This window comes from Mustela lutreola, chromosome 1, assembly GCF_030435805.1.
Source record: "Mustela lutreola isolate mMusLut2 chromosome 1, mMusLut2.pri, whole genome shotgun sequence".
Lineage (NCBI taxonomy): Eukaryota > Metazoa > Chordata > Mammalia > Carnivora > Mustelidae > Mustela > Mustela lutreola.
In genome coordinates, this window is record NC_081290.1 from 239,821,709 (window position 1) to 239,849,327 (window position 27,619).

The 27,619-nt window shown below is 37.3% G+C and overlaps 1 protein-coding gene across 2 annotated transcripts; it reads right to left on the reverse strand.

The window, feature by feature from the left end:
• Positions 1-788: 788 nt before the first annotated feature.
• Positions 789-27,619, reverse strand: TMEM41B (transmembrane protein 41B). 2 transcript variants are annotated; one of them, XM_059135666.1, is made up of 8 exons: positions 27,466-27,619; positions 27,222-27,347; positions 14,438-14,555; positions 12,005-12,133; positions 7,118-7,211; positions 6,380-6,484; positions 4,427-4,565; positions 789-2,471 (listed from the first exon to the last, which is right to left on the reverse strand). In XM_059135666.1, exons 2-8 carry the CDS (start codon positions 27,340-27,342, stop codon positions 2,302-2,304), a joined length of 876 nt encoding a protein of 291 aa, XP_058991649.1. In that variant the 5' UTR covers positions 27,343-27,347; positions 27,466-27,619; the 3' UTR covers positions 789-2,301. The 2 variants fall into 2 exon arrangements, with proteins under 2 accessions (XP_058991649.1, XP_058991641.1); XM_059135658.1 differs by having other exon boundaries at positions 27,222-27,611.

A 27,619-nucleotide genomic window follows, 5' to 3' on the forward strand; every position in this document is an offset into this window, starting at 1 on the left:
AATATATTTTAGTTCAATGAATAAAATGTTTTTTAACATAAATACTTCCACGAAATAAATCCCAAGTACTACATTAAAGTTTTTTCAGTACAATTTATTCTTATTACATTTTAATTTGCATTTATTAAGTAGCTTAGAAATATTATATTCAAAGTAATAGAACTCCAGAGAAAGGCCACTAACTAAGGTGAACAGTCTCAGCATGTCAGCTTCCTAGTTAGCATGCTTGACTCTTTTTATACATACTTGCTCTCTGGTGGTTATTACTATGTAACTGTCTTCAAGATGTGGCTGAAGCTTGAATCTATATCTGGGATCAGGCCATGTCTGTAAATCCATGAATACAGGTCACTGACTGCGTTTAGGGTAGAGTCAATGATGATGAATCTGAAAAAGACTGGCTATTCTTTTGGAAGAAGAAAATACACCCCACCTAAATGGCAGCTCAGTTTTCTAAGAAACTCTGAAAAGAATCATCAGCAAAGGGAAAGAATCAATAATAAGGATAGAGATAATACTCTGAAAATAGAGTAAATACAATATATACACACTGAAGTAAGTAGGCTTCTCCTGAGTCCAAGGTCTTACTTTTATTTTTAAAAGTCTGATAAAAATGTACTCAACTACATTTTACACAGTAATATTTAGCGAACTTTGTTCAAAAAGACTTATGTTTTAAGTTCATTTGTAAAAATAACAAAAGCTGTATCACTCAATCTCTGGTCAATAAGGAAGGAAGAAAAACCTTGCTAGAAATGACAATAAATAATTACACACAAAAGGCCAGGTGACATAAGAATAGTATATTAATTAATATATTTTCTTTGTATTTACAATAAATCCATTTGTTAATACTGTGATAGAAAAAATAATCAGTCCACATTATGTAGTAGAAACAAGCTTTGAGGATGACCATTCCTCTCACAATAAAAACATACAAGGATTTCTCCCACAGCTAAAGTACTTTTCAATGTGACAGTCTTGGGTGAAGGTGAAACTGACAGAGTACTTTACCTTATAGATCAGCTATGTCCTAGAATCAAGACTTCAAGGGTATTATTAAGCAGCAAAAAGCTGTTTAGTTTTTCTAGGACCATTTAAATGTAATAGTTACCATGTGAGAATTTAATTTTACTTTGAGTTATAAAAAGTAAAAACACTAAGTTGGGTAACTACATTAATCAAAAGCAATCCCCAACCAAAAAACCCATCAATAAAAATGAAACAAGGCATTCTTGTAAGTGTATCATGCATAAAAAGGATAATTACATAATATATACTTTAATGACCAGACTAATAAATAAATGAGGTAAAATTTTCAGTTATTGAAATAAACTGTATTTAACCACATTAAGTGTTATGCTGCCACTGCTTCAGTTTCAAAATATAAAGTAATATAATTAATCTATCACCTAAAAACTGCATACTTTGAATGTTTACTTTGATCCCCCTCTGAGACAGTAAAGGGAATTGTGTAACAAAATATTATCCAAATATAAATTATCAACACCAATATAATACAATTATCATGTAATCACCATTTTCATATGCACAGTGGAAATACTGTGAAAGCTAGAAAAAAGGTGAAAATAGACTGGCCAGAATTTTAAATTTCAGACTAACCCATGATAATCTAGAACAGGAAAAACAAAATAAATTTAGAAAACAGATATAACTTGATATCCTTTCCAAATTCAATAATCTACCAACATGCAGCTTCTAAACATATCTATTACCTCAAAGTTAAAAAAAGAAAATGTAAATCTCTTTTTGAGCTTTAGTTTTCAAGTTTATGCTCTTAACAAAGACTAACATTAGCAAGAACTATAATACTACTTTTTAAAAATCTAGAATCTATGTTTTTTTATTTTGTGTTTGCTTTCCCTATTTCAGTTATTATTAAGGGAGTAAGAGGGAAAAACACTGAATTATCCAGTCAAGGGTAAGTATGTGGAGCCAGTTCATGAAATATATTAAGTTGAATTAGTTGGATCAAGAATTTCCTACTGTGCTGCTACTAATTATCTATAGCTACCCTGAAGTAGTGATTTAGAAGGTGTCTATCATAACTATTGACAGTACTTTTCATGGTACATCAATTTCTATTTTTACTTTCTTCCCTCCCTTGCCACTTACATGCATTACTTTAACTGTGTGATCAGAAATTATATTTTACAAACTCATTTCAAATTACTGAACAGGTGATTTTAACACATAAACCTGCCAATCCTGAGATGATGATGATGATGACAATGATGACAATGATGATGATGATAGGAAAACTAAAACCCAGATAATTTCTCACTCAAATTTCTGCTTTAGTTTCTTTTGGAAGATGGCTGGCAGAATGGATAGAAAAGCCAAAATCATTAGAACGAATACTGAGTTCCAGGAAACAGCCTCCCCGGCTGTCGTAAGCTGGTAAAGTGTTGTTCCAGCTTTAATTGCGACAAAAGAGGGAGGTGCAACACCTAAAATAAAAAATAAAAACATCAGCAGTAATTTTTAAAAATAAGATTTTGTAATATACTTTACATTCACAAGATTATTCATAACTTATAACAGCACTAACATTATTCTAACACTTTGTTATGTAATATTTTAAATGAATTCAAATAAATCCATATTCAAATTTTTAAAAATTAAAATTTTCTCTGTATAAAATTTCTTATAAGAATATACTGATCTCCATTTTGGAAAAATGTAACTTAATTTAAAGCCCCTCACATTTATTTCCATATAAAGAACTAAATCTTTCATAAATACCTCTGAAGGATAATGAACTTAAAAACTCAAGAAAAATTTCTGTAAAATAATTGACCACATTTATCAATAGCTTTAAAAAAGAGAATGTACTTTGATTCAGCAATTTCAGCTTTAGGAAATACTAATGTAGGGGTGGTGCCTGAGTGGTTCAGTCGTTAAGCATCTGGCTTCAGCTCAGGTCATGATCCCAGGGTCCTGAGATGGAGTCCGGCATCAGGGTCTCTCTGCTTGGTGGGAGGAAGCCTCCTTATCCCTCTCCCACTCCCACTGCCCCCTGCTTGTGTTCCTTCTCTCACTGTTTCTCTCTCTGTCAAATAAATAAATAAATAAATAAAATCTGGGGGGGGGGGGGATACTAATTTATATAAGCAAAGATCTAGTCTCAAGGATTTTCATCAATGCATTATAAGTAACAAAAAAATCTGGAAATAATCTAGATGTTCAAAAATAAGATTGAGTGGATCTGTCATTCATTCTTGACAGAACATACTTAAAAATGAAGTGGTAGAAGATACTCAAAATATGAGTAAGAGCAGTTTATACAACAGCATAGGTGGAACAATGTTTTATTAAAAACCAGAACAGGGGCGCCTGGGTGGCTCAGGGGGTTGAAACCTCTGCCTTCGGCTCAGGTCATGATCCCAGGGTCCTGAGATCGAGCCCCGCATCGGGCTCTCTGCTCAGCAGGAACCCTGCTTCCTCCTCTCTCTGACCGCCTCTCTGCCTACTTGTGATCTCTGTCTGTCAAATAAATAAAATCTTAAGAAACAAAACAAAACAAAACAAAACAACAGAACAAAATGGAAAAATAATTTTAGACCAAGTTGAAGTTAACTAATTCTCTAGGCATTCCACATGTAAAATAAGAAGATAAGGATAAATTCTCTATTCTGATTCCATGAACGTAACATTGTTTTACAAAATCCAAAATTATCCCTGCTAAGATTTTCAAGTTTGTCATGAGTTTTTTTTAAAGCAGCAACAAAAAATTGATTATTCTTTTCAAGATCTATAAATACTAACTTAAACTTCAACACACAGTACAAGAGAAATCTGTTCATTTCATTGTTATCTAAACAATTCAAATTAAATTTGAAAGAAAAGCAGAATACTCTTACTAAAGAACCATCAGAACTCACAAAATGTACAAATGAATTTTTATGTCCACTAATTAATTTCAAATTTAAGTGCCAGCTCCTTGAAAGCAGGAACATTTTATTAATACTGCTTGCCCCATACTTCTGGTAATGCCCATAGTAAATACTTATGTCAATAAAAAAGAAAAATATATCAACTTTCTACTGAACATTAAAGTTCAATATTTCAATATGTGATTAAAAGACAAGGGAGTAAATTATTCAAAAAGGGTACCTTGATTTTCTTTTCTCTCCACCAAGGAGAGAACAGAGTTAGTTAAAGTTCTGCTCAAACCTGTGTGATTATAAAAATATCCAACAGAAATTGCTCTTCTTTAAAAGAAGTAAAACAGAAATACTTAAACACAATTCAACAAACATTTCTATTTAAGTATGACAGGCTCTGTGCCCAAGAGTTATATATGGTGCTGGCATGTGCGCAAAGAATCCGAAACCTAGCCCAGCCAGACACTGTTAGGTACATACACAACGAGTTCTAAGACACTGTGAACCAGAAGCCTTACCTAGAAAAGTGCCAATAAAAAAAACTTTCAGTGGCACATTTATCACAGGGGATGTAATATTAATAAACCAATTGGGCAGAAATGGTGTTATTCTCAAAAATATAATGTAGTTAATGAGATGTTCTCTATGACGTTCAACCTGTCATAAGAAAGAAATCAGTTAGGATCAAGATAAGGCCAATATTGAAAATAAGTTGCTTAATATAAAATATTTATTTTGAATTCTCATTCCCCGATAGTTCAGAATCTATCTAATTGAACTGATCAAAAAAGGAGCTTGAAAATGACAATGAACTACTTAACACATGCTCTTTACCAGAGCTAGATGAGACTTTTTTTTTAATTGTATTTATAGCTTAATGTTATACTACTAAAGATGGTTCTGTATCAGCCTAGCTAATACGGCTCAACAATAACACTTTACACCTCAAAAAGCAAAATTGGGGACACCTGGGTGGCTCAGATGGTTAAGCGGCTGCCTTCAGCTCAGGTCATGATCCCGGTGTCCTGGGATCGAGTCCCACATCGGGCTCCTTGCTTGGCAGGGAGCCTGTTTCTCCCTCTGCCTCTGCCTGCCACTCTGTCTGCCCGTGCTCACTCACTCTCTCTCCCTCTCTCTCTGACAAATAAATAAGTAAAATCTTTAAAAAAAAAAAAAAAGGCAAAATTGAACTTAAAACTATATACAAGATGCACATCAGGTGACTAATATTTTAATGCATTTAACTTCCTACAATGTAAAGGACTAGAACAGCAGCATGTCACTAAACCTAGCCTCCTATTTAATCTTTATTTTTCTGTTATTTTGATATATATTACATGAGTGATTCATTCATTAGATAAATGAGATTGCATAAGTATATGGAGATATTTAGCCAGTTAAATAAAAGCACTGATTCGTTTATACTTCTAGATCTTGCTTTACAAATAATGATGGTGATTTGCAGCAAAATGCTTACTTTGTCATTTCGTAGTCTGTAAAGCAAAAGGGTAAGGCAGAATGATTTCTACAATTCTACTGGGGTTTAACAGGTTGTTTCTTCTAATTCTTATAAAAATAAGATTTTCTTAGCAACACTGTATTAGACCTTACTGTGTAGTGCTGCTATTATTTATCATCACTTGTCTTTGTAGAGATCCTGCCTAAGAGAACAGTCATTTCTACTGATGAAATGCATTCAAGGAGTTGGCTGATGAAAGTTTTTCAGTGACCCACTACAGTGGTCTGCATCAACCCAAAACAGGTGAGGTACCCAAAACTGCAAATGCCTTCACACGTTGACTTCTCTGCTCTGACTGACCTTACTAGGAATGAAGAACTAAAACTCCTGTGACAGGGAAACCTGGGTGGCTCAGTCATTAAGTGTCTGCTTCGGCTCGGGTCATGATCCCAGGGTCTTGGGATCGAGCCCTGCATCAGGCTCCTGGGATCGAGCCCTGCATCAGGCTCCTTGATCAGCAGGAAGCCTGCTTCTCCCTCTCCCACTCCCCCTGCTTGTGTTCCTCTCTCGCTGGGTCTGTATCAAATAAAATTAGTTACAGGGGCGCCTGGGTGGCTCAGTGGGTTAAGCCTCTGCCTTCGACTCAGGTCATGATCTCAGAGTCCTGGGATCGAGCCCCGCATCGGGCTCTCGGTTCAGCAAGGAGCCTGCTTCCCCCTCTCTTTCTGCCTGCCTCCTCTCTGCTTACTTGTGATTTCTCTGTCAAATAAATAAATAAAATCTTTTAAAAAAACAAACAAACAAAATAAAACTATTTTTAGAGCACAGAAACTTCATATTTGAAAGGATTAACATTCATTATTTGCCCACCACTTTAATTTACTTAGGTGGAATGATCATTTTTATTAAAGCCCAGGGTCTGGCTTAATTCTTAGAGAGACCATACACTGATACAATGACCTCCCAATTAGCCAAAGAATTACATTAAATAACTTAAAAAATACATGCTTACCTGCTGTGACCATTTTACTGCTTTCTCTGTTAGGTATTTGTATACAACTGGCCTCCCAACTAAATAGGAGAGCATATAGCAGAATGAGGCACCGAGTCCCGAACACTAAGAAATAACAAGAAGCCATAAGCATTATGTACCTTTCCATCTTAGTCATATAGATATACTCACTTAAGGAAAAGTTCAACTAGTATGCTTTTTTCGGGGTTAGGGGAGGATACTCTGCATGACTCCTCTCTGTGCAGAGAACAAGAACCCATTTGATCTAGTCCTTTCTCAGTCCAAACCAGGACTAAAATGAGACCAGCTGAAACTAACTGGCACTTGTGATTAAACTTAGTGACTATATCCAAATAGTTAAGGACCGCATCTAGCCTAAGAATAAGACTTAAAGAGCCAATTCTTTTTTCAGTTGCTATGCCCCGCCATCCTGGACTTAACTCACTGTGCGCACCAACACTCTTGGACTGTTTGAATTACAAAACACAGTAAGAAGGAAAGGCTAAAACAGAGCCTATGCAATTAAGTCTGTGATGTCCCTGTTCCAGGAAAAAAACAAACTATAACATCTGCTTATGGGAAGACTTAAAAGATATTACTTTAACATTAATCACCTCTTAAAACTAATGAGTTTATGCTTACATAGACTGGTGGGACTAGACGCCATCCTTCTCCCTCATCATTCTATCAAAAGCTACTTTTTTTCCCTAGTCTCCCAAATTCATTTTATATACTTACCAAACAAACAAGAAATAAGGCTAGCGGAAAAGGATAAAGAAACCCTGAGAGTATACTGAGAAATATAGAGCCCGGGATAGCGAATGTTTGCAAGCTGTTAACTTTTAAGTTAAGGACTAAAACATAATAAAATGGAATTTTTAAAAGACAAATCAAACATCTTAGGAAAAAGTATCAATATAGAAGTTATATTTTAAGATTATATCCATATTTCAGTATTAGTAAAGCAAAATTATATCTAGAAGTTTAAAAAACCTACAATTCAGTTATAATGCCTTTAACTCTAAACTGACCACTTGCTAGCATTATCATAAATACAATGCTAATAAGAGTGTGTTATTAAAAGAAAAACCAGGACAAATATCCAACATGTACCAGATAAAGAACTTTGGCAAAAGAAAAGAACTTTGAACTTTGGAAAGAACCCTTTGGCAAAAGAAAAGAACAAAAGAAAAAAAAAAGAACAAAGGAGGCCTTCGGTATGTTTCTCTAATGCACTGCATATACTCCTAAAATGTGTACAGGAAATAGGATTTCCGTGGAAATCTAGGTACATATGGGGTATAATAATTACTTGTTTTTAACTTAACTTATAAACATTTACTTCAACTCACTACTCATTTAAAAAAGGATAGGGATTAGAAACTATAGTAAAAATCACAAACTATATTTTAAAAACAGAATTATGCTTTTTTACTACTTCCCTCTTGTTCCCAGTTTTAGTGTGGAGGCACCCCTCCACCCCCTGACCCCAGCACCTTTTTAAAAATTCCTAACATGATTTACTTATAGGTCGGTCAGAATTGAGTGGATTCCCTCAACATCTACCTTTAAAATGTCTATCTTCAAGCGCACCTGGGTGGCTCAGTCGGTTAAGCATCTGCCTTTCACTCAGGTCAAGGTCTCAGGGTCTTGGGATCAAGCCCTATGTAGGGCTCTCTGCTCAGCGGGGAGTCTGCTTCTCCCTCGGGGCGCACACTATCTCAAGATTTCTATCTTCCCTCATTCTCCCACTCTTCTTTTCCTCTAATTCCCACTTTATTCATGTTTTCATCTCACTCTCCTCTTCTTCCTGGCTTCTTTCATCTTCAGCTTCTTGCTCTTCCACAGGATCCCTCCTATGGAAAACCGCTCAGATGCCTATGAACTCAAGAAAACCTAGGCTTTCCTTGACTGGGATATTCTCCCCACCTACTGCGTCTCATCTTTACTTCCCCATAGAAGATTCCTTCCTTGTCCCCTTGCAACCTGACTTATCCATCTACCCACTCTACTGACACTTCCTCCTGGCCCAAAATAATGATTTTGGGGGCACCTGGGTGGCTCAGTGGGTTGAGCTTCTGCCTTCAGCTCAGGTCATGATCCCAGGGTCCTGGGATTGAGCCCCACATCGGGCTCTCTGCTCAGTGGGGAGCCTGCTTCCCTCTCTCTCTCTGCCTCCCTCTCTGCCTACTTGTGATCTCTGTCAAATAAATAAATAAAATCTTTAAAAAAAATGACTTTTTTCCTGTTTCTTTTTTCATTCTGACTTAATTGGTTTTAAAATTATGTAAAATATTTACCTGGTTCTAAAGTCAAATCTACGCAATGAAGTACACCTAGAGGTTTCACCTCCATCCCTGTATCACATTTGCTCCCCATAGGTAAACACTGTTGTTGGTTTTGTTTTTTTTTTTTAAGATTTTATTTTGTATATTTGACAGACAGAGATCACAAGTAGATAGAGAGGCAGGCAGAGAGAGAGAGAGGGAAGCAGGCTCCCTACTGAGCAGAGAGCCTGATGCGGGACTCGATCCCAGGACCCTGAGATCATGACCTGAGCCGAAGGCAGCGGCTTAACCCACTGAGCCACTCAGGTGCCCCTGTTGTTGGTTTTTAAAGATATCCTTTCTTTTCAAAAAAAGCTAACAAAATATCTGCATCTGTATGTGTGTACTCACATAGATAAAACACAGCATACTGACTTACTATTTTGCCCCTTGCTCTTTTCATTTAACAAGATAGCCTGGAAGTAACACAGTAACAGCATAGAGAGACATTTCTCATTCTTTTAATAGAGTCCACTCCAGTGTTTACATTTACTATGGCTTATTCAACCAGCCCCCTATGGACTAACACTGGGTATGGATATTTAAATATTTAATTGATATTTGAATATTTAAAATTCTGCATTACCTAAATCATCTAAAGTAAATATTACCTTCCTTTCCCAACCTATTCTCTTTTTCTCAAAAAGCCAAAGAAAGGTAACCAGCAAGAACAAAACTGGCATAATATTGATAACTGCTGAAACTAGGTGATGGGTCCGTAGGAGTTCATTATAGGACTTTCTCTACTTTTGTGTATATTTCAAATTTTCCATAATAAAATAAACTTTTTAAGTTACTCAAAGATTTTAGTCTTAGGGAAATAAACAAAAAGGGATGATGGCGACACTTTTAACGTCATCCACAGCTTAAAAGTCCTCAATGAGTACCCAATTCCAACTGAATATTCTAAATTCCTTAGTCCTCTACAGACTGAGTGCAATATCTAGCCTATCTTACTAGCTTATTTCTCTATCCTCCCTTTTTCATACCCTAAACTCCAACTAAACTGGATGGCCGATCACTTCTTACAAATGCCCTGGGCTTGCAAACTCTGCTCTAGACTTGCTCCAACTAGAATGAGACTGTGCCACGCCTCATTGCTCCAGTAGTTGTTCTACTTTTGAACGCCCAAAACACTAGATTTGTAAACAGCATATAATTAATAACCCCAAAGCTGAGAGGCAAAATAGGGCAAAACAAGATGACTTTCCACAGTAAACAGAAATTATAGGTCTTGTTCCCAAAAACCTTTTAAAAGTCAAATGAAAAAAATGAACCAAGTTTTTATCTTACCCAGGAAAAATATTTTAATTTATGGTTAAAGTGTATAAAGGCAAAATAATCCTTAAGTCTAACACTATGATTTTCCCAGATAGGCTCTAAAATAGAATTAGTAGGTAAAGGCAGCATTTATGGGTTTCTTAAAACAGTTTATTACTATTAAATTACTTTACAAATAGCTGCTAAATAACTTGTTGAAAGATAAGTGCAAAATAGTAATTCTCTAAATTTTCCCTTTGATTTTTTCTCACAGTAAATAAATAATGACAAAGTTCCTACATACAGCACACTACCTAAATAAAAATGTATTCTCACTAGATGGATAAGAGTCATGTTTATATCATCATCAGATTTTGTAAATGTACCTGTAACAAACTGCTTATGCTAGGAATAACTGGTGCAGTGCGCTTAAGTATACAGCCAAATTTGTTAAATATATAGCACTTATATATAAATATATAATAAATATATTTGTTAAATATATATACTGAATTTTAAGAGAAAAAGTTTACATTGACAAGTCCAATAACCAAAAATTCAGGAAATAAAAGATGCCAAACAGAAATAGTTTGAAAGGAAAAAAAGTTTGAGAGAATTAACAAAGTAACTAATTTAAATTTTATTTATTTATTTTTAAAGATTTTATTTATTTATTTGACAGAGATCACAAGTAGGCAGACAGGCAAGCAGAGAGAGGAGGAAGCAGGCACCCTGCTGAGCAGAGAGCCCAATGCAGGGCTCCATCCCAGGACCCTGGGATCATGACCTGAGCCGAAGGCAGAGGCTTTAACCCGCTGAGCCACCCAGGCACCCCACTAATTCAAATTTTAAAAATAAATGCTGGTTGGGAGGATGCCTGGGTAGCTCAGTTAAGCCTCTGACTCCAGCCCAGGTCATGATCTCGGAGTCTTGAGATCAAGCCCTGCACCTAGCTCTGCGCTCAGCAGGTTGTCTGCTTAAGACTCCACCCATCTCCTTCTGCCTGCCGCCCCCACCCCCACGCCCCTCCCCACTCCATCATGAGCACTGGATAATGATTACCTTTCCAAAATCAAGAGATAATGTCTTTTTTTTTTTTTTTTTTAAGATTTCATTTATTTATTTGGCACAGAGAGAGCAAGGAAACACAAGCAGGGGGGAGTGGCAGAGGGAGTGGGAGAAGCAAGCTCCCTGCTAAGCAGGGAACCTGACATGGAGTTCAACACCAGAACCTTAGGATCATGACCTGAGCTGAAGGCAGATACTTAACCGACTGAGCCACCCAGGCACCCCAATAATGTCTTCCATTAATGGAGAAGATCTGAAAATAGGTTGGATTAAAATAAAAAATACAAAAAATCAGATTGACATTAAAGTCCATAAATTAGAAGATTATTGACCAGTAGCATAAGCCATTTGAAAATATGTAGGAAGAATAAAGATATTTTCCTGACTAGTTAACACATGTTTCTATAAAATGAAATACATACCAGTCATTATTTTAAAAATTCATATTCTTTGAATTGACTAATTAACCTCTTAAGATCTTTTTACAAAGAAACCATTAAATGGAAGGGAAAAATCATGAACAAAAAGATTTCTAACTGGACAAGTAGAAAAATAAAAAATTAAATACAAATTATATCTTCAAACCTAAGGGAATATTTTTTAAAATTATGCTGTAGTGGTTATTAATTCAACATAACTAAACTAAATTATAATAATCAATTAAGTAATATAATCATAAATTAAATAGATAAATAAAATAATTATCTTGAATAATACAGAGGAAAGGAAGATGTTTATGATAAGTGAAATAAGCAGAAAACAAAAGAACTGGCAATAAATATTCAGAAATAGTAACTGAGTTGTGATAGTTTTAAAGTGAGAATTTTTTCCATTTTAACTTTTCTATATTTTATTAAATTATACTGAATTAACAATTTTTAAAAGAAAAAAGTTATGCATAACTAAACAGAACTTTTAAAACTTCTTTCTTGAATAAAACTAGAAAACTTTTTTTCAGTAAAAAGGATACAAAATATATGTAGCAAAATAAGCTACAAGTACTTGTACATAAAAGGTGTCCTTATATTTGGATAAAACTTTTCCTAGAGCCTTGGCATCATCCATATCTCTGGGAACCTTCATATTCACTCTTTCTTCTCTAAAGAAATAAAATTAAAGTGAAAAATTTTAAAGCAGAAAATTTGCCAAGATAATTTTATCAAAGTTCAAAACATGAAATTTTATCCAAAATGATTTGATACCTTGATCTATAAAATAGTAACCATAAATTTGTAAGTTTTAAGTTCAAAAGCCTATAAATTATTTGTTTTTCATGCTTTATTATGATTTCATGAGACCTGTAATCTATATATGAAAGTAAGGATGATCCAAACTCAATTAGGTTAAAAGCATTTACTCCAACACTGGTACAAATTTTGAATTAATTAGTGAACTAATGATATTAGCATATTTAAAACATATTCAGCATCATTTTGGGTAATCCTCATGATAAACAAAGGTCAATAATTAATTACAACTAAAATTAAGTAAAATTTTTGGTGAAATTACAATTCACATCTTTTCTGGAATATCCCAGCCCAAAGTTCAGATAAAAACGGAAACATTTTTCTTTTTCTATTCATTTTACTTTCTATTTGGTGCCTTATTTGGAACTGAATGATTTCTTGATTATAAAAGCCTCAAATAATTACCTTCGTGTTTAATGCATATTGTGCCCATTTGTTTACATGATACAATTTAACTGATCTTGCATAACAATGACAGGCTGCTGCTTAAATTCTATAAAAATAGCAGGTAAACTGTGTTTTTTCATTTATAAATTTAAAAACTTTAAAAACTCATTATAGGGGTGTGCGCATGCATCTGTATCCGCATGCACACACACAGAAATAAGCAGAACATAACAGATTTATAATAGCATACTTATATACAAGTCTTGTTATCATTCTTACAGCAGACTGAGAGCAAAGACAACGTCAATTTATACTCTATATTCTTGCCCTCTTCAGTCAGTTCTTTACTTCCTCTCCTTGATCAAAATCAGAAAGGATCTAAAATTCAATCATGCTAATGTTAACCATCAATAGGAATGTTAGCCTCCCAAAGGCACTTATACTGATGTAAGAAATCAAAGTACTAAAATAAAGATAAGTTTAACTATAAAATTTCAAGCATAAGGAATTGTTAATGAAAGGAATGTAGGGCAAAACAGGAACTTCCGAACACCTTGAAATATTTCATAGTCATCCATTACTACACCAGTCTGACCCTGGCTGAAAGTCTAACTACATTTTAATAGTCCTTTATGTAATCTATGATTATACAAGTAATATATGATTATATATTACTGTTTACATGATACAATTTAATTGATGGGGAATGACAAAAAAAACACACACAGCCCTGGGGTATTTTGCCTTCTTAAAGTGTGTTTCAGGTCCATAATCTCTTCCCTAAAATTCAAAAACCTCTAAAAACCAAAAGTGCTTTATACCTTGTCAGCAAAAGTTGACCCACACTTACATAATTATTCATATAGTCTTTTATGATGCCCTTTTCTGTGCAAAAATATTAATGTATTTGATTATGGGATGCTGCCCCAGATCCCGCTAGAGATACTACGTAATATACAGTATGTATTCCATGTAGTCTTCCCCAAATGGAAAAATTCTAAATTCTGAAACACATTTCACCTCCAAGGTTTTGGCTAAGAAATTTTGGACGTATACTAGATAAGGTATACAAGGTTTACACAAAGTCCATTTCACTGTGAAAACTACCTTTCCAGACCATATCATTTTCATAAAATGCAGAAAAGAAAAAGAGCGAGGAGAGAGAGATGTGGTGGGATTGGAAACGGATGAATAGAAGCAGACAGAAATTGATCACAAGAAGGAAGGGAGAAGACATGGATGGACGGGTGAGGGAAGGGAGGAGGCAGAGAAGAAGAGCATCAATATGTTTCAAACTGCAGATCAGTATCTTTCATGGATTTTAAAATAAGTTTGCTTCCTCACTTATGGCATTAAGAAATAAATCGAATAATTTAGAAAATATAAGAGAACATGACCTGTTTCATGAAACTTTAAGTTAATTTTATATGTACAGATGTATGCAAGTGAGCAAGAGAAAATGGACAGGCAAATGCATGCAGGATCGTGATATAAAAACATATTTCTTAATGTAGTTGTATTTTTTTTAAAACATTTGAAAGCCATTAGAAAAATGAGACTAACTAGAGGAGCAGTGCTAGGAAACCCCCGCGCAGAAAAGCAAGAGGCAAATTTGGAAAGGAGTGTTTAAATAACAGTGTCAATATGGACTTGCTACAAACCGTGAGAGTTGATATACAATCACCATGACATTCTGTTGCTTAAGATTAGTTTAACTTTTAATCCATCTATAAATGTCTAGCATTTTCAGTTTCTTTCTGTATACTTACTCACTAAGCTGAGGAAAATTTTTATATACCAGAAACATAACAAAAGCTGCAGATAAGAAAATGGACACCAATATAAGAAGTGACATTCTTGCTGACCCAGCTTCTGCACAGGCTTTTTCTGAAAGGGGGAAAAAAAAGAGGCTGTAATTAAGATAAATATTTTAAAAAGATAAGTATTCCAAATCAACAAATAATTTCCTCAAAGAATTTCCTTCCCCAAAAAACTGTTCACACTTTTGTCCAAAACACTGTTTTAACATAAAATTTTTACTACTATTGTATTTGACATTTATTAATCAGGCATACTACTTTTGGGGGGGGGATATATCCATTTCAGAAGCATGAAAAACAGAACCACAGAATTTGTAGCCTTGATTTGTTGATAAGGCAAAGAGGAAAGGGGGCATCGCTCTAAATACTACCACTGACTTTCAAATTTATTTATCTATATTGGGAGCTGACAGCACAGACAAATGGCCTCTTAGGAAAAATGAAGTAATTTGGCAATTACTTCAACTGTCATAAGAACCCAGAGATTGACTAATACATCTGGTAAATATTATAGTTCCTTTTTTACACTGAGGGCTTCAGAATATAGTTGAGTCTTGCATGTTTTCAGTGGCTCTCTGAGACCCAAAGAATGGCAGAATTTGTTTACATTCCCTCACAAGGTAATCTTAGTGTTATCTAAAAAATTATATGCAAAATAAAAGTATGGAATGAGATCCAGGAGACAGCAAGCAGAAGAATGGGCAAGGCTGTTTCTACCAGGAAATGGTCAATAGTGGGGAGGTTAAGGTACCTTAGTAGTACTTACTGGGAAAAGGCAGAAGTGGGGGGGGGGAGGGGCTCAAGTTTTACTGCCTATGTTTGCCATTATCCCATGTATATACAGATAACACTCAGATTTTAAAAAAATACATGTATGCTATGATAAGGATTATTTTTAGTTCTCTGAGAACTAAATGGATGGATCTACAATGCCCATTCCCTAACTACTGTCTATGTAACTTTTATACACACTTTTATAAAAGTATCCTAATCAAATGCCTGCACTCTATTCATTAATTTCACAAATATGCATAGTAGAACATAGTAGAACACCCTCTTTCTCTAGGAAACTTTCCCATGTTCCCCCTCCCTCCAAAGAGACTAATCTCACTGGCCCTATTACAGTGTGATTCCAACCCTCTACCCACCCAAACACAGAAGGCTAAGTTGCCCAAGATTGGACACCTGAGTCAAGTAGAAACACTTCATTAATGGCTGATGAAAAGCTGGACTAAAACAAAGAGATGCTCTTGTCAAGAGATGCTAGGTTTTTGTTTTCGTTTTTGTTATTAAGATTTTATTTATTCATTTGAGAGAGATACAGCGACAGAGACAGGGAGAGAGAGAGAGAGCATGAACAGGGTACGAGTAGCAGAGGGAGAGGGAGAAGCAGACTCCCCACTGAGCTGGGAGCCTGACATGGGGCTTGATCACAGGACCTGGAGATCATGACCAGAAGGCAGATGCTTAATTATCTGAGCCATAAGTCAGGTGTCCCAAGAGGTGGTAGGTCTTGAGGCTGAAAGGTCAAGCAGTAAAAGCCACAGATAACAACTGTGGCAAGCCAAAAATATGTATCAGAAAATAAAAGAGAGGAGACTGAAACATAAATCCAGAGAAACTGACTGATTTCTAACTTTCTCACTCTCCTTGAAGCCTGGCTATATTTTATTTCTTGTTCATAAATGCCAGTGAGGTTGTCTCTTATATTCTTTTTCCTATATTCTCCTCTTTATTGGTGCTGGCTTAAACTTATTTCTGCTCCTTTCAACCAAAAAGCCTTAATTAATTAAAAAATAAACTTCATATTATTCCCTATCTCATTATGGCAGCTTTATATATTTTACAACTGAATTAGTAAGATTTTGCTCAATTCTATGTTGAACATGGAGCAACAGAAACCATCTAGCTCAGTGCTATCCAAGACGTACTGCATGGGCCACTTGAATCAGCATCACCAGAAAGTTTGCTGGAAATGCAGATTCTCAGGTCAACATCCCAGAATTACTAAACCAGAATCTGTATTTTAACAAGATACCCAGGTGATCTGCATGTACATTAAAGCTTAAGAGGAAACAATAGGGTAACCATGTACATTAAAGCTTAAGAAGAAACAACATGGTTAAGTACTTATCATAAGTGAGTAAACAGAAGCCCTAAGGAGGTTGTACTATTAAAAAAAACTAAATCCTTAAAAAAATTTTTTTTTTTTTTTAAGATTTTATTTATTTATTTGACACAGAGAGAACACAAGTAGGCAGAGAGGCAGGCAGAGAGAGAGAGGAGGAAGCAGGCTCCCTGCTGAGCAGAGAGCCCGATGCGGGACTCGATCCCAGGACCCTGAGATCATGACCTGAGCCGAAGGCAGCGGCTTAACCACTGAGCCACCCAGGCGCCCCATTCCTTAAAAATTTTTAAAAATTAAAAAAAAATCAGGGGCACCTGGGTGGCTCAGTGGGTTAAAGCCTCTGCCTTCGGCTCAAGTCATGATCCCAGGGTCCCGGGTTGGAGCCCTACATCGGGCTCTCTGCTCAGCGGGGAGCCTGCTTCCCGCCCCCTGTCTCTGCCTGCTCCTCTGCCTAGTTGTCTCTCTCTGTCAAGTAAATAAATAAAATATAAATAAATAAATAAATCATAAGCAACCAAATAGCGTAAAGTATATCTCTAAAGCCTTTTAATAGCCATTTATAATCAACTCATAATTTCTGTGGAAATACAAGTTGCTTAGGTTAGTGCTTTGATATACTAGATATAAATTATTCTTAGCAGGTCATTAAAGCAGATTTCCTAAAAGACAATACGAGGTTTATCAAGTTCTAGTATTTTGTGAACACTAAAGACAAAAAATTTTACTTTTCCAATTTTCTGTAATCTAAACATTAATTTACTTTGTTATCATCTGACTCTAAAAAAGGGACTTTACTTCAAAAACCAAGTCACAAATAGAAACTTACTTTTTCATTTCATACTTCTAAAATTTACTGCAGGAAGGAATAGGATCATAAAATAATATAAAATATGCCTTCAATGCAGTAATAAACCAGGCATGCCTGCCACTGAATACTCCAGTTAATTAACCCACTAACGTATTTATATACATGCTTTTTTGCAGCACAGAAAATTAAACAGAGACTTTAAATATCCGAGGTGGGTCAAATGTGAAAAGGTTTCTCCAGAATCTTATAATAACAAATGCCTAATTGTTCATATCTTTGCCGTGGTTATGATATCTAACTCAATGCATGTCTTGAGAATTTAAGATATCATATCTATTCACCCTGAAAAGAAATGAGCAATCAGCCAAAAGTTACAAAAATATCAGTGTGCACTAAAACTAATTCAGCCAAAAATGTAGTTTTAAATAGAAAATTCACTCAAACACAAACTTCTCATAAGGCTAAAATGTTATTTTCCTACTTTATTAAATAAAGAAGTGATCTACTGGAAAGAAATTAGAGTAATATATAAATACTGAGGTTTTGGGCATAGTTTTCTATGTGCTGATAACAAAACAAAGACATATATATAGTCTGTACAACATATATATATATATAACATATATATAGTCTGTACAACTTTTTCAAAGGTCTGCTACTTCTTTTTTTTTTTTTTTTTTTAAGATTTTATTTATTTATTTGACAGAGAGAGATCACAAGCAGGCAGAGAGAGGGGAGGAAGCAGGCTCCCTGCCGAGCAGAGACTCCGATGCCGGGCTCGATCCCATGACCCTGAGATCATGACCTGAGCCGCAGGCAGTGGCTTAACCCACTGAGCCACCCAGGCGGCCCGGTCTGCTACTTCTTAAAGGCGTGTTCCTTTTAAATCTACCTGGAATTACCTTGCTCACCCTTCATTTTTCACTAACTTCCCTGCTTGAAGTCCAGAGTACAAAAAGGATTGGGCATCTTTTAAATTCTTCAAAACCACTGCTTTTTTGTTTTTCATCCAGAAGATATTTGCAGACCCAGAATTACTCCTAAAAATAAACGGATCATTCCCCACCACCACCACCCCACCCCTTTCTTTGTACTTTTCTTTAGGATTTCTACTCTGCAAAGTACACACTCAAATGCAGAGTTACTCAGAACTATCTGCTGAACATCTATTATATACAAAATGTTCTGCTCAGCCTCTGCTTTTAAGAAGTAGATACCACCATTAGCTAATTTCCCAAAGAATGGCAGAAAGAGGTTTTGAGTATACAGAGAAGCAAGATTACTGGGCTAGAGTAATGGAGACAAGATTCCCAGAGCAGGGAGAAATTTGGTTGAAGACTGAAAGATGAGAAGAGCTTCTAGCCTTATAAACTATAACCTGTAGCTAAATACATTTTTAAAGATTTCAACAGATTATATCATTCTCTTAAATTAAAAATTAGGGGCGCCTGGCTGGCTCAGTTCATACAACGTGCAACTCTTGATCTCAGGGTTGTGAGTTTGAGACCCATACTGGGCATAGAGATTACTTAAAAATAAAGTCTTTGAAAAAAATTTAAAAAGTCATTTAGCATGTTAGCTCTAAAATTAAACTATAATATTTTTCTTCCCAATATTTTTTTTTAATTTTATTTATTTATTTGACAGAGAGAAATCACAAGTAGATGGAGAGGCAGGCAGAGAGAGAGAGAGGGAAGCAGGCTCCCTGCTGAGCAGAGAGCCCGATTCGGGACTCGATCCCAGGACCCTGAGATCATGACCTGAGCGGAAAGCAGCGGCTTAACCCACTGAGCCACCCAGGCGCCCTTTTCTTCCCATTATTAATTTACCAGTCCTAAGTAAGGGGTCACAGGGAAGAAAGGTGTCAGGGAACATTTAGCTGGACTACAGAACACCACCTGAGTGTTCCCTGAGTACACATTTCTCTGACTCCTGCTTGTTGTCTTACGGTTGACTGATGAAATATATAGACAACTGAATAAAATTAACTGCCACATTTAACCTGATATCAATTTTCTGCACTCTTTAAAAGAAGGCAAACTTTTTCAAGCACTATGTTTAACAGTAACACAGAAAACAAGAATGTAAAAAATAAAGTGACATTCAAAATTGAAGCTCTCCTTTCATTGACACTAACTGGTAACTAGGGGTTTGTTAGTTACTATGACTCAACAATTCTTCTTGAGTAGCATTCTATCAAGTCCAGAGACTAGCATGTAATTGATTTAGAGTTCTAAACAGATAAAAGTTGAAAATTTTGGGGCGCCTGGCTGGCTCAGTTGGTTAAAGTCTCTGCCTTCGGCTCAGGTCATGATTCCAGGATCCTGGGATCGAGCCCTACTCCGCAAGGAGCCAGATTCCTCCTCTCTCTCTGCCTGCCTCTCTGCCTGCTTGTAACCTCTGTCTGTCAAATACATTAAAAAAAAAATTTTTTTTTAAATTGAAAATCTTGCTTTAATGATAATTCTACATTGATATGTATAGCATGCATAATTTATAATGCATCTCCTCTTGGTTGCATTAGATGTATGTCATTTAGCATCTGAAGTTACCCACAATAGTACTTTATATATTCATTAACCTTCAAATCTTCCATCATAGTAATTCTCAATCTGAATTATCCCATTATCTGCTTTCCAACCTCCTCCAGGCCAAAGATACTGTTAGAAAGAGTCAAGATTATGTTCTCTTGGCCTCCAAGGCCACATGCTTTTCTATCTTCAATTACAGTTATCACGGGCAGACAATAATCTTTTCACAGCATTCTCTAAAAAGGCTATTTCAAGTCTCCTCAAGCCTTTAATTCTATCTTCGTCTTTTCTCAAACAATGACTCTGCTTCCACACTTCAGTAAGCTCCCCAATCTGTACCTTAAGATTTGTTCCCCAAATTATCTTCCCTTGCCCCTTATCTCTGCATTAAATGCTAACACATTTCCTTTCAGATTTTGCTCCAAGAACTGTCTCTTCTCCATTCACCCTGTATCTCCAATTCTTCCTCTTAAGAGCACCTTTTCTCTAACTCCTAATATGCATTTATCCTTTCTGAAAAATCCCAGGGTCCTGGGATCAAGTCCCAAATTGGGCTCCTCGCTGAGCGAGGAGATCATGGAGGAGTCCACTTCTCCCTCTGCCTGCCACTCTCCTGCTTATGCTCGCTCTCTCTGACAAATAAATAAAATGTCAAAAAAAAGAAAAAAAAAAAGCAGAGGTTGGGGGGTACTTGGGTGGCTCAGTTGTTAAGCATCGGCCTTCGGCTCAGGTCATGATACCAGGGTCCTGGGATGGAGCCCCACATTGGGCTCTCTGCTCAGCAGGGAGCCTGCTTCCTCCTCTCTCTCTGCCTCTCTGTCTCTCTGCCTACTTGTAATCTGTCTGTCAAATAAATAAATAAAATCTTAAAAAAAATTAAAAATGGTAGCAGTATCATCAAGTATAAATTCAAACAACTAAGATAAATATAAAATACAAATAATTAACTATTAAGAACAGACACAGAGAGAAAGCATGTTTGTAGGTAGAAGAAATAAGACTACCAATTTTGTATAAAGGCTCATTCTCTAAGGCTTATGCCCTACAACTGTGCTGCCACTCAATCCACACACCCTCACTCTCATCTAACCACTTTCGCATGTGTCCCCCCCATTCACTAAAAAGACTGAGATCAAGCTTATAGTAAACTTCATAATCCTAAAAGATCCATCATCCATTTAGATAATCCACCAGATCCACCAGCCTCAAAATTCTTAGACCTTCATTTTATTTTTAAGATTTTATTTATTTACTTATTTGACAGAGTTCACACACAAGTAGGCAGAGAAGCAGGCAGAGAGAGGAGGAAGCAGGCTCCCTGCTGTGCAGAGAGCCTGATGTGGGACTCGATCCCCGGATCCTGGAATTATGACCTGAGCCGAAGGCAGAGGCCTTAACCCACTGAGCCACCCAGGCGCCCCTAGACCTTCATTTCTATTCAACTTTAACCACCTACTTCCAATGATAAACTAAGTTCTCACATCCCGAGACTGCTCTACCTTGAACATTTTAAATCCCAATATGCCATTCTTCGATCACCTTTATTCTTTCCTGAGCTTACTCCCTCCATTTCCTCCCTTCCGTTGGGCCCCTCACTTTTCTTCCTTCCATGCCCAGCCTCAATTTCACTGTGTATCTGAAGCAGCACCTTTGATTGGAATCCTTCTTCACTAAGATGGTTGACCACAAATTGAGAAAAATCATGAGTGATCCATCACAGCGATCTATGTCTTTGGGAAAACTGACTTGGCCTCATTCCTACTCCCATTTTTTTAGGTGTCAAACATGAATCAGGTTGAGCTAATTGGATAATAGGGATAGGTTCAGGGACAAGCATTACTGAGACAATCTAATCAGAATGAATATCTAAACTTCTATTGGTAATGCTAGGAAAAAGATTCTCAAAGTTATGGGAGGATTTAGCTCACCTGGACCATCAAGAGAAATCAACCTTAAGGTTAAGCTGACATTAAACTGGGTTATGGACACTGGGGAGGACATGTGCTTTGGTGAATGCTGTGAAAATGTGTAAGCCTGATGATTCACAAACCTGTACCCTAGGGCAAATAATACATTATATGTTAATTTTTTTAAAAAGCTGACATTAAAGATATGAAAGAAATCAGATCCTGATGATATCATTAGGCCACGGTTCCAGACTGAAGCCAGTGAATCCCACTGAATCTCTCAATTTTTTAGTTATATAAGTCAATCAACTTCTTTTCAGCAAGTTTCTTTCTTTTTTTTCTTTTTTTTAAGATTTTATTTATTTATTTTGACAGAGAGAGAGATCACAAATAGGCAGAGAGGCAGGCAGAGAGAGGGGGAAGCAGTCTCCCCACTGAGCAAAGAGCCCAATGCGGGGCTTGATCCCAGGACCCTGAGACCATGAACTGGGCTGAAGGCAGAGGCTTTAACCCACTGAACCACCCAGGCGCCCCTCAGCAAGAGTTTCAATTGTATTTTCTATTGATCACAAGCACAAGAAGCCTGATACATTCATATTTGGGTTGGGACTGGCATCAACAAATTATACTAATAGCTTGGCTGATGCCTAGTTGTCAATTTTAGTCTTAGTTCCCAGTTATCAGTAAGAGCTTCCTTCTTCCTCTAAGCTAGTACCTTGCCCATAGCAGATGCTCAAAGAATATTTACAGAAAAACCAAATGAGCAAGGCAGGATTTAGAACAGACATCTAAGAGGGGTTTGTTATCCAAGTTTGAACAATATTGTCTTCTAAAAGCAGTAAGATCAACTTTGAGACAATGTTTCTCAAACATTTTTGGCTGAATCACAAGAAGCAACTTTATATCATGATTTGGTACATACAAAATCTACAAAATTAAAATATAAAATTCCAAGAACACTTATGCCTTACCACATGCAAAGTACTCTATCTTCTCTTCCATTTTTAAAAATGTCTCATCATTACCCATCAAATTGATTTCACACTGCTCACAAGGATGATGACCTCTATATACTGGAAATACACAGCCTTATGAGCTCTTTTCTTTTTTTAAGTTTATTTATTCTTTTTCAGTAATCTCTATACCCAATGTAGGGTTTGAACTCATGACCATCATCATCAAGATCATCAAGATCACCAAGAGTCGCAAGCTCTTCAAGCCAGCAAGGCATCCCAGAATTTTCTTAAATCAAAATGGGAAACTTCTATGACTTGTTAGTAAATAGATCAGCCAGGACAAATAACACAGAAGAAAATAAATACCCTGGTCCAGGCACCCTTGCAGATAGATTAGATCATGAGCTTCTTCAGTACTTCTACCTCTTGTCTTGTTTCTTGTCCTTCCTCATCATTCAAGAATGAGACTTTCAGCGGCACCTGGGTGGCTCAGTGGGTTAAAGCCTCTGCCTTTGGCTCAATCATGATCCCAGCGTCCTGGGATCGAGCCCCACGTTGGGCTCTCTGCTCGGCAGGGAGACTGCTTCCCTTCCTCTCTCTCTGCCTGCCTCTCTGCCTATGTGTGATCTGTCTGTCAAATAAATAAATAAAATCTTAAAAAAAAAAAAAATTAGACTTTCAGGGTCCTTGTTCAAGTTTTCACAGTCTGTAAGGCTAAGATGTAAGAATAGAGACCACAGTCATGGTAAGGGACCTACTAAACGTACCAAACACTGCAGATAGCATGTAAAATATTTCAAACATACACACAATGACAACTATTTATCAAAGTTGGGTAGGTATGTCAGTTAAAAAAATACAAATTCATTTAAAGAGTCTTGGAATTTATAGGAACATTCTATTACTATGTATTTCTCAATCAAAATTTTAAAAAATTTTAAAAAATATTTTATTTATTTGTCAAAGAGAGGGCCTGCTCGGACAAGCAGGGGGAGCAGCAGGCAGGAAGAGAAGCAGGCCCCCCACTGCGCAAGATCCCAGAACCCTGGGATAATAATCTGAGCCAAAGGCAGATGTTTAACCAACTGAGCCACCCAGGCGTCCCTGGAGTTACTAAATTTTTATCTCTACTCCAAAACATGTAATTTTTCTGAATGCCAAACTAAATAACACCTGCAGTTAACAAAAACTGTTTATCATAATCTGGAATATTGGTTGCTAAGTAGTTACTAATGGCATCACATCACAAGTAAGCAAACCCTATCACGTAAGGGATCTACAAAATCGTTTGCCCAGAAAATGAATTCCTAACACTAATTAAAGAGAGACAGAGACAGAAACAGAGAGGCAGAGAAGAAAAAGACAACACTGGGAATCACTAATTAACAACATGGATCAAAAAAGTTCCTCAGCATAGCACTTAAATCCTTCTGTACCAACACCATTTTGATCATGGCCAATCTTATCTCCTACAAAAACAGAAATCCTCCACTCCCAACAAATTAATCTCTATACTGACACAAAGATTCACACTAACCTCCCAGCTTAATGTTTCCCCCAGAATCCCCTTACTATCTATAAGTCCAAAACCTACTGCTCCATGAAGGCATGCCTTCACATCTCCCTCTATCTTCCTATAGATTTGTAGTCCACAGAAGTGGTATGATAGGGGCGACTGGGTGGCTCAGTCCACTGAGCATCTGACTCTTGGCTTCAGCTCAGGTCATGGATGGTCTCAGGTTGGTGGGATTGAGCCTCATGTGGGGCTCCATCCTCAGCAGTGAATCTGCTTGGGATTCTCTCTCTCCCTCTGCCCTCCACCCCCCACTCCCAGGCACTCTATTTCTTTCTCTCTCTCTCTCTCTCATAGTTTTCTTTAAAAAAAAAAAAAAAAAAAAAAAAAATGGGAGCACCTGAGTGGCTCAATGAGTTAAGCACCTGCCTTCAGCTCAGGTCATGATTCCAGGGTCCTGGGATCAAGTCCCACATCTGGCTCCCTGCTCAGCGGGAAGCATGCTTCTCCCTCTCCCCCTGCCACTCTGTGTGCTTGTACTCCCCCTGTCCCTCTCTCTATCAAATAAATAAATAAAATTCTTTAAAAAATATATATATTTTTTAATTAAAAAAAAATGGCACAGTCGGTTAAGCATCAGACTCTGATCTCAGGTCATGCAATCAAGCCCCATGTCGGGCTCTCTTTATCTCCCTCTGCCCCATCCTGCCATGCTCCCTCTCTCTCTAAAGTAAATAATCTTGGGCGCCTGGGTGGCTCAGTGGGTTAAGCCGCTGCATTTGGCTCAGGTCATGATCTCAGGGTCCTGGGATCGAGTCCCGCATCGGGCTCTCTGCTCAGCAGGGAGCCTGCTTTCTCCCCTCTCTCTCTCTGCCTGCCTCTCTGCCTACTTGTGATCTGTGTCAAATAAATAAATAAAATCTTAAAAAAAAAAAAAAAAAAAAAATAAAGTAAATAATCTTAAAAAAAAAAAAATTGTGCTGAATGTGTCATCTTAATGATAAAATAAGATAAACAATTATAAAAGCACTTCAGAAGTTTCAAGGTTTTATTTTCTAAATAGCTTTAGGTTAAAACAACAACAAAAATCAGAAATACACAACTGACTGCTACCACAAACCAAATAATAATCTTTAGGGATGCCGCATCTGGAAAATACTTTTCTGAAAACCCTTGGATTACTCTCCACAGCAGCATCTTCAAAACAATGTTCCTTTAATTTAGAGTGGATTTATACTTAGACAATTCATTTCTGAGTTTTTGAAGTTATGTGGCCCTATGTCTATAAGATGGAGAAATATCCAAATACATAAAGCTTAAAAAGTCAAATTACACTGGGGATATTTTAAATTATTTGAAAAGAAAATACCATTTTCTGCAGGATACTTTTTAAAAGTTTTATTCTCTTTTAAACTTCAGCTGTATGTTAAACATATGATCTTTATATATATAAATATATATTTTTAAGTGTGCAATACTTTATTGTTGATTGTACTTATAATGTTGCCAGACAATTTAAAAAGACCCTCTCCTTACCCATCACTGGTAGTGGAACACATCACTGTAAGCTGAAAACAACTGAATGGACATTTGTTAGGATTTCTTCAAGTTTATGGGATTTTTAAAAAGCATTTAAGGGGCGCCTGGGTGGCTCGGTAGTTAGGTGTCTGCCTTTGGCTAGGGTTGTGATCCCAGATTCCTGGTATGGAGCCCCACATTGGACTCGCTCTTCAATGGGAAGCCTGCTTCTCCCTCTCCTACTCCCCCTGCTTGTATTCCTTCTCTTGCTGCCTCTCTCTCTGTCAATTAAATAATAAAAAATAAAATATTGGGCACCTGGGTGGCTCAGTGGGTTAAGCCTCTGCCTTTAGGCTCCGGTCATGATCTCCAGGTCCTAGGATCGAGCCCCGCATCTGGGCTCTCTGCTCAGCAGGGAGCCTGCTGCCCCCACCCCCTGCCTGCCACTCTGCCTACTTGTGATCTCTGCCAAATAAATAAAATCTTAAAAATAAATAAGTAAATAAAATAAAATAAAAAGCATTTAAAAAGTTTAGTCATTTCAACTGTTGAAAAGCAATGAAAAACTCTATGCCAAGATGGAATAAAAGGATTTAGTTTCTAAGTATACTTTCTTTCAAAATAATATTTAAAGTCCTGAAAAATGGCAGAATGGTGTAATGCAAAAAAGATTAAGAATGAGAGATCTCAGTTACAATAGTAATCGCTAATATTTATTTAGCTTCCACTTCACATAAGCCATTACAACAAATGCTTTACATCAATTATTTTGTGTAATGCACATAGCAAGCTAAGCAGAGACTACTCTTACTATAATCATTGTCATCCTCACTGTACAGTTTAGACACTGAGCTCTGAAAGATAACAAGTCCAAAGTCATAAGTGGTAGAGCAGGGACTCACACCCAAGTGTTCCTGCCACCTGGAAGAGGCACCTGTATACAGTTAAAACCTTGCTCTTAACTACTTGACTAATCTGGCTTTGTGACTTTATGCAAGTTCCACATCTATTGTGGGCCTCAGTTTCTTCATCGGTAAAAATAAAGTGCTGAAGTTCCTTTCCGTTCTGTCTAGCTTCAATATTGTCAACCTTACGTCCTGCCTGAGCTTCAAACAAGCCAGTGTCATTAGTTCTTTTATTGAATTCAACTACAACAGCATTTACGACGCACCTCCTAGGTGTCCGGCCTTGCGGTGGGCAGCGGCCCAAGCCCAGGTCCCCCACCCTCTCTGCTCCAGCGTCCCTGGGTGGCAGCAGGCCTCCTTCCCCTCGCAAATCCCCGGGGCCAACTGAGGTCCTTTCCACCCCAAATCACCCCCCGGCACACTCTCGCCTCTGGGCCAGCCCCAGCTCTGGTTCCGGTTTTACTCACCCTTCAGGTGGTCTCCGCCGCTCTGCGCCGTGAGACCCCGTGTCCCCGCTGACCTGTCCCCCACGGGGGTCGTGTGGAGTGCCGCCGTCTGCGATCGTTCAGAGACTCTGCCTTTCGCCATGGCCGCTGCAGGGAAGGTGGAGGAAGAGAGGTGATGCTGCCCCCCTTAACAACAACTCTGCCGCAGGCTCCTTACAACACCCAGGGGCTACGGCCACAGCCACTTCCGGGGCGACCGCCTCACCTGAGCCGACCTCAGCCCCGCGAGCACAGGGACGCTCAGCTGAAACCTACAGCGCCCACTCGGACTAGGCTCCGCCCCGCACCATCCCCGAGCCTCGCGCGCTCACGCTCGCCCAGTAACCGCGAGACAAGTCAGGGTCCCCAGTCACTGCCCC

Bases quoted from the DNA above. Each gene is read 5' to 3' on its own strand.
- TMEM41B (XM_059135666.1), bottom strand. From the start codon at position 27,342: ATGGCGAAAGGCAGAGTCTCTGAACGATCGCAGACGGCGGCACTCCAC. The intron at 14,556-27,221 runs GTGAGTAAAACC...TCCCCCTTTCAG, and splicing joins CGGCGGAGACCACCTGAAGG to AAAAAGCCTGTGCAGAAGCT. The intron at 2,472-4,426 runs GTAAGGCTTCTG...TTTTTATTTTAG, and splicing joins TTTTATTGGCACTTTTCTAG to GTGTTGCACCTCCCTCTTTT.